Below are 13,378 nucleotides of genomic sequence, written 5' to 3' on the forward strand. Positions count from 1 at the left end.
AATTCACTCAAACTGAAAACAAACATACAGCACCTTATATTGATGAACATATCCACTTAGCAATCAGAATGTTATTTCAAGATATAAGAATTCTACGCATGCACTGTGTACTTAGCACCTGACAAACGCATCAACTGTACTAAGTCTCTTCTGCCGCACTACTTTTAACTACTCACAAGATTAAAGCATGCAACACTAAATGAAAAAAAAAAGGGGGGGGGGGGGGGGGGCACATTTCAAGGCTACCAAAGCTGCAGCTAAAATGACCTGGGTTTCTTGACCAAAAACCTGAGCACAAATAGCACCTTAAAGATATTAACTATAGAAAAGCCTGCATGTTAAGTACACGAGGTGCCATGTACACAATTAAGCATTAGAAAATTAAAAGTACTGCTTACAAATCTTAGCCTCAGATATAGCCACCTGCCATTACTTTTATTAGTAGCCAGCAGAAGTATGCACCCTTTATGAACACTGAACAGACATATGCAGCTAATGCTTCAACCACCAGCAGCGCCGAACTGGTGAGCAGCTGATTCCCAATGGGTGAAGCATAATTCACTACCATGGTCAACGAAAGACATAATACAAATGTGGGCCTATATAATATTTGTCAATGATATGAGCTGTCAATGATATTAGCTGTGAAGAACCCCAAGTCCAAACGAAAGTGAACACAACATGCTTGGCAGCACGGTTTACTCGTTAGATATTAACTTCTGCAATGCACCGAGATACATACCGTTCGTAACCGTTTATTGAGCCAATAGTCGTAGACAGCAATGATGAGATCATCATCTTCTTTTAGTAGTGTCTTCGCCTCATGCAACGTAACCACCTAGCAAAAACAGGGCAAAAAATATTAGTAAACATACAATATAATGATCCTAACAAAAACAGGTTCTATAAGTTGGAATGAAAAAGCCATAAATGTATTCCTCACGACCTGAGTGTATAGGGTGGCAACATAAGGCATACTCTTGTGATCTCTTGTCATTGTAGATAAGCTAGGAGGAAATGGGGCCTTTTCTTGCAGTTTTCATGTATTTGAAGCTTACAGTAGTAGCAAGGTTACACAACGTGATCTAACTTAAGTTCCTACAGAAATAATTAAGTGCAGCATCAATAAGTACCAAAGCTAAATCACCCTATAAAATATGACAAGAACAACACTCATATGTTTAACAAATTACACAATGCTAAAATACATGAGTGCCAACATGCAGAACTGAAAGAAGCTTATTTAAAACTGCACCTTTAACCATACTGGCAATAAATAAAGGTGTACCAGCACACGCCTACAAATAAATCCCAAACACACACAAGTACAGGCAGCCCAGTCACCCAATATACGCCGTAGAGTAACAGTCAGCCGACAGGTAAAGAAATTTCAAGAATGACTGTATGTCCCAGCCTACTAATTTATCAGTGAGCCTTCTAGACAGAACGAATGGCAAAGATAACGGACCATTTTGATGGACTCTAGCATATATGTTGCTCAGTAAGCCGCACTTTATTGTGATACTTGATGCACAACCACATCACTGTAAACATGGCCAGTGAAAAACACTTTATTTTAAACCAATCAAAGCAGCTGGCGACAGCCTGCACCATGAATTAAGAGGAGCTAATGAAGGAGACAGAAGCAACAAGTACTAACTGCTGCCCATCAGCCCCCTTCAGGTTGTGTGACCTCAACAAGGGTGTTCCCTAAGTACTTTTATTGTGAAACAGGAGGGCCACTATATTTACAATTAACACATCACGACATACGACGTGTGTGTGTGTGTGTGTGTGTGTGTGTGTGTGTGTGTGTGTGTGTGTGTGTGTGTGTGTGTGTGTGTGTGCGTAGATATATATATATATATTCTGCAGAGACAAGCACACTTTCATTTACTTTCTGAAGCCCTTATATACAGAGGCAACTTGTGAGGCCAAGCAAAAGACCATTGATTTTTAAGCTACCGGGCATGGCAAGGCACCAAGCACATGCAAGAGGCAAAACACACAAGGAGGGCACAGTCCTCATTTTAGGGCACAGCTTCCGTGAGATCAACTGCCTCGGTAGGACAAAAGCACCACTTTTGTTGTGTTGTTGTGTCTCATTTCATGAGGCCCCAAAAACATTTGAACGCACAATCTATCTTTGTGCACAAATGATACAATGGGGTCTACACCACGTGTATTTTATCAGCAATATTAGTCCATTATCCGGATAGTTCCTTTTGCTGTGTAAGTATTGATGAACACTGAAGAACTATTAATATGTGATTGTTGCTAGTATCGCACCTTTCGTTGTCCTCCCATGTGTGTACTATAAGTGCGCGTGTGTGTATATACAAGTTCCTATGTGTGTGTAAGACAATAAATTCTCTATTCTCGCAATGCCGGCACTGCTCTATTGTTGAACTCACAATCTATCTTTGTGCACAAATGATACAATGGGGTCTACACCACGTGTATTTTATTCATTCAGTTGAAAATTAATAATTATTGGCGCTGACTGTTAAACACCGATACTCGAGTCAAGGACACCAGTGCAATTATAATGACCAAGGTTTCTCAGTTACCACAGTGCCTTTCATGGTGTGCCAACTTTAAATCATTAAAAACAAAGCCATACCCAAGTCATCACTACTAATACAGGTCTGCTGGGCATATTACAGCTCCTAAAATGCCTCATGAGAAGTCAACACTGCAGCATTGTTTTTTTCTTTCGTTCATTTTTTTTTCTCAACGAAAATACTTTATCAAATCAGTTTCCTTCCTAACTGAAATGGTTAACCTTTATATTTGCGGTGGGTCACGCCCCATCCACACAATGCACCGTTGGCTCTCTGACGAACGACGTAACTGCGACCGCCGAAGTGTTCCTTTTTTTTTTTTTTTTTGAAATAAATACACATGAATACACGACGGTACCACAAGACGCCAGCGAAGCAATCCGTTGGCGAGTTCGCAAATTCTGCCGCGTAAACAACATACGACATAGGAGAGTTGGAAGAGGAGAACCTGGGGAAATCGCCGTCCGTGCGAGGAAAAAGAGGGAAAAAAAAAAAAAAAAAAAGACCTCCACAAGCAAGAACACAGGAAAGACGGATCACGCAGGAGCGAGTCATACGCGCGAGGAGAAATGCGAGCGCGGATCCTTCCTCGCAGCGCGGGTATGGTGGCGCGGGAACAAAAGCGCCGGCGGACGACGAACGCCGACGGATACGGATGGACAACTAACCACAAGAGACAGCACTGTTTTTCACCAACACACGCAATCGCTAAACGCCATGCTTCAACGTCGCTGGCAGACACTGCGTCATGCAACACAACAATCGGCGCCCGTTAAATGTGTCGCATGAACCCCCCCCCCCCCCCCTTTTTTTGTTTTGGTTAGACAATTTCAAAGCAAAAATTCTACATCGGTTTAGAAAAGAAATGAAAGAACCTTCAAAAGCATTTTGCTTCTGGAGGATGCCATCTTATTCCCTGCTTCCAATGAGCTCGAAACACGACGGCAACCGCGGGCAAAACTAGAAGGAAGCTGGAGTGAGGCAGCGACTAGGGAGACTACATGTATGTGGACTCCCTAGCAGTGACGGAGGCCAAGCGGGCCAAGCAAAAGAGCAATCTCCGGTGAGGCCACAAGAAGGGCGCAGCGACCCTCCGCCACACGGCAGCGTGTCTTGGCGTGTCCGTGAACGAACGCCAGCGTCCTTGAACGCGCACGTGAGGCTTCGCTTTCTCTGCTAAGAAAGCATGGGCTGTTGTTTTCTCTCCCTCTCCTCGCAAATCCAGTCACACGACGCTTCTCCCAAAAACCTCGCTCGCTACGTGCCGCCAACTGCGCGCTCCAACAGACGCGCGTGGACGGCAGAGAAAGTATACGCGCCGCGCACGAAACGTGCCAGACTATGCCAGACACATGGCCCGACAGCGATGGCTGGCCTCTGAGTGTCCTATCTAAGCTTAGGTCGTGCCAACCTCCATTACGGTAATGGTGGGCCGCAGTAACCCTCGCGATGCCCGAGCGCCGAGGGAGAGAGCGGGGGAAAGGAGCCACGACAGTAATCTACAGCCAGAGCCAAAGGCGGCTCTCTTTTTCTGGAGAAGCCGTGGCGACGGAAAGAGAAAACTAAACTTTGGTGGCCGGCGGCAGAGATGGTACCGATGCGCATGAGAGCACGGACCGCCGCCGACTCTCGTTGCCCATTTTCGGCGACGCCTTCCGCCGGGACCTGATCGAGGAACTGGGGCGGCTAGACGGCATCTCCGAGAGGTCGATAAACGCGTAGAGCGACTACAATGGGCGCCTTCGGCCTTCGTCAATGGGATGTAACGCAGTAACTATCTCCCCCCCCCCCCCCCCCCCTTTTATGATAACATTAGAAAGGCGGTGGGCTGGCACTTCGCTGCCAGGTTAGAAACCAAACCTTCATGAAAGCCCACATGCACACAAAAAGTCAATGAAAAGGCTCCACTGCAGCTAGCAGCCTCCAAACTGAACCACCCCTTCGCAATTTTCATTCAATTCACCACGCGGGAAAAATTTGCTAGCTGGCTTACGTACCCGGCTTCAATGAAAATCAGGGCCGCATGCTATGTATGCATTTTATGCTGGAACAAGGTGGGGTGGTAAGATACCTTGAGTCTTAGATATGTGCCTAAGAAGCATAGGTGAAAATGGGGCTGCCTTTCCAACCATACATCTTCCGACACAGCACGACTGAAGGAAGGCACAACGCAAGCCACTATCCTTGCCATGCATTGAATCCGCATTCGTGGATGCAGCCCAAATGCTATAAAATTTCTCTTACATACGTCATAATGTCTTCTAAATGAGGTCATAATAAAACCACACATAGAAACATGTAAAGACATGCATTGAATGCAGACAATCAATTATATAACAGACACTGTTGTGTGTGCGTGTTTGCTTTTGTTTGATTCGCAAGCCTTAGTGCTCCAAAGTACATAAAATATGCCGAGCTGTTTACATAATGACTTCATATGACAGGAGTCAGTCAAATATAACTGAGATGATGAGAACAGTTCTGAACAATTTTTCCTGTGAAATTTTGCTATGCTCCCTACAAAAGTATGAAAGTCTCAAATCTCTCCTCTCACCCATTGGATTTGAAATAATTCACACTTACTTCTCCACAGTTCTGCAGTAAACCAAATAACGCAAATATGCAGTTATGTGACATCAGAATCTTTAAAACAGTTCACAGGCTGCACCATGAAAAACTACACCTCCGCCTTTTTCAGGTGCGGAAAAAGTTGCTTGCTATAGCTACCCTCTCCATTTCAGGTTTGCGAAATGTGAAGCAGAATTTCTGAATCAGATTCTGTCACTGGACCACACACACGCGATGTTGCAACTAGGCACAAGGAAATGGAGCCCTCTTTAGCATTCTAAATCTTTATACAGACTGACAGCCTGACCAGACCCGTTTGGTGCCCACATGGACAGATGTATTGCTCATAACATCCAATTAATTTCATCCAGAATAAATGCAAGTGCAGACACAACGTTTTCATGTATCAAACCACAAAGTGCTTCCCCATGTGACGAGAAGAGGCCAACGTTCCTGTACAGATCCCCTACAGCTGTCACAAAGGAATTGCATGAATTACACATGCACATTTCTGTAGACAGGAACCCATCAAGAGAACGAACAAGCTTGTGTTTCACATCAATCAAGAAAAATGTACTCTGTATTGATGAATGGTAATAAAATTATGTATGTATGTATGTATGTATGTATGTATGTATGTATGTATGTATGTATGTATGTATGTATGTATGTATGTATGTATGTATGTAAAAAAATAAACATGCAAATTGAAGCATGGCCAACTGATCTAGAATTTCCAAGCTACTTAGGCCAAATGTGAATAGGTTTTAAGTTAGGTTTTGGTTCAAGGCTCGGTTTCAAGATGAAGCACATGGATAAAGGTCAAGTCAAGACGACATTTGACGTACTGTGCGATAGGTGACAATTGAACATGCAGGATGTTTGGCTGCGGCAGTGGCACAGTGGTGTAACGCAGTGACCAGTGAAGCCGATCTGTTCGCGCTACTGTGGGTTTAGAACCCACTCGCGGCCTTGAAGTGTTTCATGTACCTTGTGCCCTGTCACTTTCAATCCTTGTGCCATCATCCCTACCTCCTGCGTATATATATAATGCACTGTGTAATTATAAGTTGCCATTCATTGCCTTCACACTATGCTCGCCTTTCTCGTTAGTAGGGACTTGACAATTATTGGTAAAGCCTTTCCATTAGCATGATGCATACCCGCGATCGTCTTACGATAGTTTTGCTCGTCACTTCGCACGTGTAGTCCAAAGTCATGCACATGAACGCAGGGAGTTTCTCGGGAGGTTTTTTCCCCTCGGTGTGAAGACAATTGGACAAATGTTACTTTTTGCAGCTTACCTACATGTTGCAAGGTCTAGTCCCAGCTATCTACAAGCAATACACTTACTCTTATATCCTGTCACGCAGCCAATTGGAATGTCCCGTCTAACTACAACAGCTGTCCAAGTTGATGTCATTTTCCTTGCAAAACTCTCAAACAAACGCTAATGTCATTTTCTGAATGATGGCAGCAGCATTGGGAACAGTGCCAGCCATGAAAAATGTGTACGGTAATGAACCATTAATTTGCAGACATTACTATGTTCCAAACAAGGTTTAAAAGTCATACTAAAAAGCACGCAAAATTTTGCAATGAGATGTGCATTAAAAGAACAATCATGAAATGATACAAAATAAGCTGATATGTGCTGGGAAAAGAAATGAGAAAAATTGGCCTACGATTATGACACTCGGTGATGCGATAAAGATAAACAGTACTAAGTCACAATCATCCTTCAGCTGACATTCCTTTGCTACTCCTCCTGTGCGCTCATAACATATTACAAACCAGACAACGCAAAACTGAGTGCAACTCCCCTCGCCTGCTCCTTCCACACTCACCTCCTCCACTTTCCACCTTATGCTTCCACCGAGTCCTTCAACATCACTTTATGGTCATGAAACTTGTCCGTCACTCTATGGGAGAGCTTGGTACGCTGCCCAAGGTGGCCGCACAGCGGCGCTGGCGTCAATTGAAAGGCATGGTTTTGCAGACGGCAAGCAGGCGACCATCGTGATGTTTTGCGGAGTTCAATCGTGGTGTTCTTTTAGGCTTTTAACAGGTGCAGTATCGAAGTGTATGAATGCGTATTTTCGCAACACCTACGATGCCATTAGCTTATTTCAAGGCCTACCGCTATGTTGACTAGCACAGTGATGAAAAGGTGTCGCTTTTTAGAAATGTAGATGCGCCCTCCCCCATAAAGAAGTTGGTGGCTTTGCATTTGATTTCTCAAACGTATGTATTCTTGACACATTTTGACACAGTGGACATTGCCAGTACGATAAGGGGGCGTGAAACGCTCAACTGGAGTCTGTGCCTAATTAGCCGGCGTCCACCTTCGTTACTCTGTGACGTGAGGTACGACATGTGAACTACTGCGGCAGCGTTGCGTGAAGAGTTTTCCATGTATACGTGTAGCTTCCTGCGTCGTTCGTACGGCTCGGATCTGCTGAAACAGAAAATTTCGCTGATTGCTCAGAAGTGCACACGCAATTGTCCAATCAGACTTTGGCTGGCCGTTTCCAATTTGTGACATAGCTCCTCCCCTGATTTTTGTCTTTGCCTGTACAAGCGTGTCGTTTTGGCCATCGCTGCTGCTGCTGCTGCAACGCTGCTGAAGAGAATTTTCAATAGCTGTGAGGCAGTCGCAGTATTGAAATAAAAGGAACAATTTCACGGCAGTGGCGGGCTAAAGATATGGAGAGGGCTGTGAGCGCATTATGGTGATATGTAATTCGAAGCAGTACAGATGCTCGATTCCTACTGTCGCTGAGCTCCAGCTGTAGGTTCGAAATCATTCCAGGTGCATATGCTCGCGTGCATAGTTTGCTATCTCACAACCACACCAGGGGACAGTTAAGGGGTGTGTTAACTAAGCCGGAAAGTTCTGGCACGGTACGTAGTGCACTTCCACCGCAAATCCATGATCTGTTTTGCCTCCGCAAGAGCGCTGGCTTGTTCATCTCCGCTGTACATAGCTATAGAGCCCTGCAGTTTAGAAAATATTTCGTCTGCCCTTTCTAACAGGCAGCCCTGTAAACCTTTAAAAGAAAGAAAAAAGATTAGGCCATGGCCATGTTCACGAATGAGTGCAGTGACGTAGACATCGAAACTGCTATGCATGTCACTGTCAGTTCGTTTACACGAAGCGAGTGACAGCCGCCTTCGCCGTGCCGCCTTGTGGCATAGTTTGGTTTTTGCACATATGGAGCACACCATTTACATCGAATGATAGCAGGCCTGAGGAATTATTTCAATATTGTTCGAAATTGTTGTAGCTGCTTTTAGCATCTTGTTTTGAAGGTGCCTTTCCTACTTTTAAACTGAGCACGACCAAGAGCAGCAGACATCCAGTCCTTCGTTGCTTGCCAAGCACTTATAGCCGCCACTAAGCGTACGCTCTCTTGCGGGCACAAGTCGGCCTAACAAAATGTCGTTTTCAGAAGCTTCTTGCTGTCTTCCCGAAACTGACTGCAGTCACAACTATTATTACAATCTCTGAACAACTGTACAAGCTGAACACGGACTCGTATTATCGTGCACTGCCACAAGTAGTAGGTTAATAAGAACACCGCTCATTATGGTAATGTTTCAATGTCCCGATCCTCACGTGACAAAGTTACACGCACCTGTACGGGCGCGTGTAGAGATATCTAAAGCTATGCACAGGTGAGGAGCCAGCTGTGGCTCTGCCAGCAGCACCGCCTTGATTTAAACGAAAAGCAGATTACAAGCGTGGGTCTGCAGCAAATAGATTACACCAGCTTCAGTTTTGCATAAAGTAATAAAAATCTGAAATAGTAATATGGGCATGAAAGCAAGATTTTCAGGTGCAGCGATGCCATACGCTGCAGTGGCGGCTCACCATTCATGGACCCTCATTCAGCGATTGCGCTCGTAGTGGCCGCTTTTATCCGCATACCAAACTTCGGCGGGAGTTTCATGACCGTTAGGAGTACTGAAGGACTCTGCTTCCTTCTTCCGCCTTTTCCTCTTGCGCTGCTAGGCTTCTCTCCCTCCACCAGCGTCTTCAGCCTTTCATTGTCCTCCTCGTATTGCACCATTCCTTCATTCTTGCCACAGAGTTCTGCTTTCACTGCAGCCACCCTTCTGCCTTTTCTCGTAGCACCATCCTACGGTTGTGCATTACTTGGCACTCACAATATTAGCCTCCTATTTTCCCGGTAGCCACCCTCTGGGTTCTTCCCGTGTGGTGGCCACTTTCCAGCTGCGCATGCCTATGTTCTTGCCATATCCTCATGCCACTAAGCCACCAGTTACCTCTCACACTCTCTCCCTTTCTCAAAAGCCTGGGGAAGGGATTTCCGACTCCCCGCTTAGTTACCTGCTAGCCATGGCAGGTGGCAAGCGGCTGGCAGCGCACAGCTCTGCTACCCAAGTACACTTAGGCTTTGCCTTTAAATGTGGGAAACAAAAGCATTAAAGGGTCCCTCAGGATCCCCCACGTTGCCCAGACTGTCCCGAGACGACTGCATTCCAGATAAGCATGGCAGTTTGCAGAAGGCCAAGCAGAATACTGCACCCCAGTTTGGCCACTGCCAATTGTGTGATAGGCACAGCTGTAGGGTGGCATCACCCTGGAGCATCCTACAGATGCCTACCACTCAAGCTAGGAATGGGCACCTAAGAAAACTGCACTCTAAGAATAAAGCCTGGTAGCTGTCGTGTGTAGTGTGGGGATTCACATGAATCCCATGCCCCCATAAAAACGAAAACGCATAATTACCATGCGAGTTACGCACGCTGTTAGGGAGGTTGGTAGAGAAGAGGGCACACTGGCCACCCCCACTGCCTCCTCATCTCCCGGTGAGTTGCCCTCTTTCCTCCTGGCTTAACCCGAAGACCTCTCCCAGGTCCAAGACGAAGAGCGCGCCTGTCGCGATTCGCTCAGGGCTTTTTCGGCGGGTGAGCGTACATACACGCGGTTCATGTTTTCCGCCGGGGAGACCGCCGTTGTCACCGAGCCGCTAGGTCACTGTATGCACCTACCGCAAAGGGCCGTAAGCATGAAGCCTTGTCAGGTGAGCAGAACTCCTCTCACATCCTTGAGTGTGCTTCTCCTTTTGGTGGGTTTTTATTTCACCCCCATATGCGAGTGGGACATTTGCTCACTACAGCGGTTGTATTTGAGCATTGCTTGTGCAGTGTATAACTGCTCGGGCAAATTAAAGCTTGTTCGAGTGCGCAACTTGGTGAACCCGCCACAGTGCAGACTTCCCGCACCGCGGGTTGGGGGTCACAGCTCTGTCTGTTAGGGCTGGCACACCAGGGCTAGAAAGCAACTGCACCGTCTAGACCCCTTTGGCGCATTATTCCGAGAGTAACCCCCATAGGCACCGTATAGGGCATGGATTGAAGGAGTGGTGCGCACGCGTGTTAGGTTCCCATACGGATCACATGTGGTGGTTGCTACATGCTGCCAAACTGTTTGAACAGGCGAGGGAGGTCGGCATCTTGCGCCCAATAGATAGCTAGAAGCCGAAGACGGACCCCGGATTAAGGAAAACACGCCACCTCCAAAGGCATGCAAACTTCAAAGGGACATCCGATCCTACTACTTTGTCCCCAGTAGGGGCCAGCCTGTTTGCAAAGCGAAGGCAGTCTGCATAACAGCTGTAGCTTTCCAAGAATGTCAAGGGTGCCTGTTGATGGCTGCAGGAGCGGTGACAACAAAAGACACGCTGGGTGAGCAGGATTCCAAAAGAGAGAGTACGGATGCTTCAATGAGACACGGTCAATGATATTTCATGGCAGCAAGATGGTGAGTATAAAAGTAGAGCAATATATCCCCTTCGGGCGCCGTGTCCCTGTATGGGGATGCAAACTTTGTGTGGCTTGCTGTGCAAAATGGCAATGAAAAACGTCGTTTTGAATGTTTGTTGGCGTCCCTGTCCGAATGTTGGCGACCCTGTTCGGGGACAAGGGCACCTCAAAGCCGCTTCTGCCGGCACACTCCTTTTCTAAGCGCTCAGCGTCACTTTCTTACTTTCTGTGCCCTGCTGTGCAAAAAGGAAATAAAAGTGCCGTTTTGTATGTTTCAAAACATGCCAAACTCTACAAGTCGACAAAATTGACTTCCTTATGTCACAGTACCCTCTTAGGTCAAGAACCAGAAAGTGGCCGGTGAGGGCAATTTATCAGTTTCTATCTTTTGCCCTGTACAACAGCTGGATTGAGTACCCGTGAGATGCAAGTGCTGAGAAGCTTGCACAAAAAAGTATTTTGGACATGACGGCCTTCCAAACTGATGTTGCAAACAGCCAATCACTTGCACCAGAACACCTCAAAAAAGCGCGATCGGCCAAGTAGTGAGTACCTAGAGCCTGTTGCGATGAAGGATAGACCGCATTTGCTACTGACAGCTACCACTAGGTGCTGCTACAACCACTGGCCGGAGCATCTCAACACACCGAACTCCCAGTGCTGCCGCTGTGAAGGATGCACAGCGCAGTGTCGGATTCGCTGCCAAAAGTGCCACATATTTTGTGCATGCCTGCTCAGAGTAATTGCTTTCACCTTTTTTAAGATATACACTCTGAAGTGATTGATTTAATTTAACAATCTGTTGTGCCCAATATCTTGCTAAGGACACTTGCACTTTCTGTTAGTAGCATGCATTACATTTTTTGTATTCAGGCAGTCCCCGAATGGGGGCACTGCAAGAGACAATGAAGAAATTAAATTTTTCTCTCAATTCCTTCAGGACAAGCCATTTGAAGTGTGGAGAACGGAAAATGGCCCTCAGATATTCTTTGTACTGCAAAAAATATTTTCGCGCCTGAAGGGAATATTAATTTGAAACATGTTGTGCAACCAAGCAAAATGGAAACAGCCGTCTTATCGAAGCTTATGTGAAAGACTATGTCATTAGTGCACGTTTTCGAGTGGCACAAGAGATTCAGAGGGCGCGAGAATGCAGGAAACGATGAACACCTTGAACGACCTTCTATGCTAAGAACCAGAGAATATATAGCAAACTTTGACCAAATTGCTCAAAAAGACTGCTGGCTGAGGTTCAAATGATAGCTGAAGCTCTCAATGTTCGCACAAAACACTACACAGAAAACATTGCACCCCTGCAGGAACCTTATGTAGACCCAAACATCTTTAAAAACAACAGTCCACGCACTGCAAAAATTCCACCATCACCAAAATGGAAAAAAAAAAAAGCACTACGCAAAACGAAATTTTCAAGATCATGCTCACCGTTTTTTTCAGTGTCCACAACGTAATAGTGGGAGAATGAGTTTCAAAAAAGAACTGCGAACTAGCATTATAGTACAAGGAAGATTTTACAAGCTGAGGAAGAGAGTGAGAAAGAAAGGGCCACAACTGTGGAAAAATGGTTTTGCACTCCCAAGACAAATGTGCTTTCTCACGCGGCCCTTCCTGTGAAGCAGATATGGCTGACAACCGCTTTGGTATGCTTGAATATCCTCCATATTTGGCACCAGGTAATTTTTCTTTCAAACTGAAAGATGTGCTTAAAGGAATAGGTTCAGAGTCACTTGATGCAACGAGGATGAAAACGGTAGACGTTCTAAAGCAGCTGCCTGGAAGTGATCGACCTCATGCCTTTGGAGAGTGGAAAACAAGACAGCATTGGTGAGCAAGAACTAGGAAATATGCTGGAAGGGACAAGCACTAGACTTGCAATAGATTAAAGAAAAAGTTTAGGTATTGTATCGGTCCCTTTATTCATACTTCATAATAAACAGACCGCATAGTTACTATTTCTGATAGCATAAGTTTTCTGCACATTCAACGCAGCTTAACGTTGGCCCGCTAGTCTGAGGATCCATGTCCAACAGCAATGCACCTTGACATACCAGCGAACTGACACTTTGAATACTTGCTGCCGTGGCAATGACATCTCGTCACAGCTAAAAAAGGCTCTAGTTTTGGCTGGCACTATCACATCCCGCATGTGTTTCAAGCATCACTTCTGACCAGAGCAAGATAAGTTCTTCTAGTCACTGAAAAACCATGCCGTAAGTTGCCTGTGTTTACAAAGGCAATGTTAAGTGCGTACCCAGTCTTCCAGAGTTTGAAGGTCTCCATGAAAACAAAAGATTGAAGAAAAAAAGTAAACATTATGAAGAAGGGCTTTCGGCACGTACAGTGAAGCCTCTATGTAACGAACCTCCATGTAACGAATTTGTAACGAATTCCTGGATATCACGAAGTTTTTCAATTCCCCAACGCCGCACCCATTG

General features: G+C 45.7%; 1 protein-coding gene across 1 annotated transcript in view; it reads right to left on the minus strand.

Moving 5' to 3' along the window:
- E(Pc) (Enhancer of Polycomb) overlaps positions 1–13,378 on the minus strand; it is an 80,049-nt gene that overhangs the window by 42,249 nt on the left and 24,422 nt on the right. The window contains exon 4 of the mRNA XM_084607162.1: positions 743–838. Within this exon, the coding sequence (XP_084463288.1) occupies positions 743–838 (96 nt within the window). The remainder of the gene's footprint in view (positions 1–742; positions 839–13,378) is intronic.

Source organism: Amblyomma maculatum, chromosome 6, assembly GCF_055883805.1.
Source record: "Amblyomma maculatum isolate TAMU_Amacu chromosome 6, ASM5588380v1, whole genome shotgun sequence".
In the NCBI taxonomy this organism is placed as follows: Eukaryota; Metazoa; Arthropoda; class Arachnida; order Ixodida; family Ixodidae; genus Amblyomma; species Amblyomma maculatum.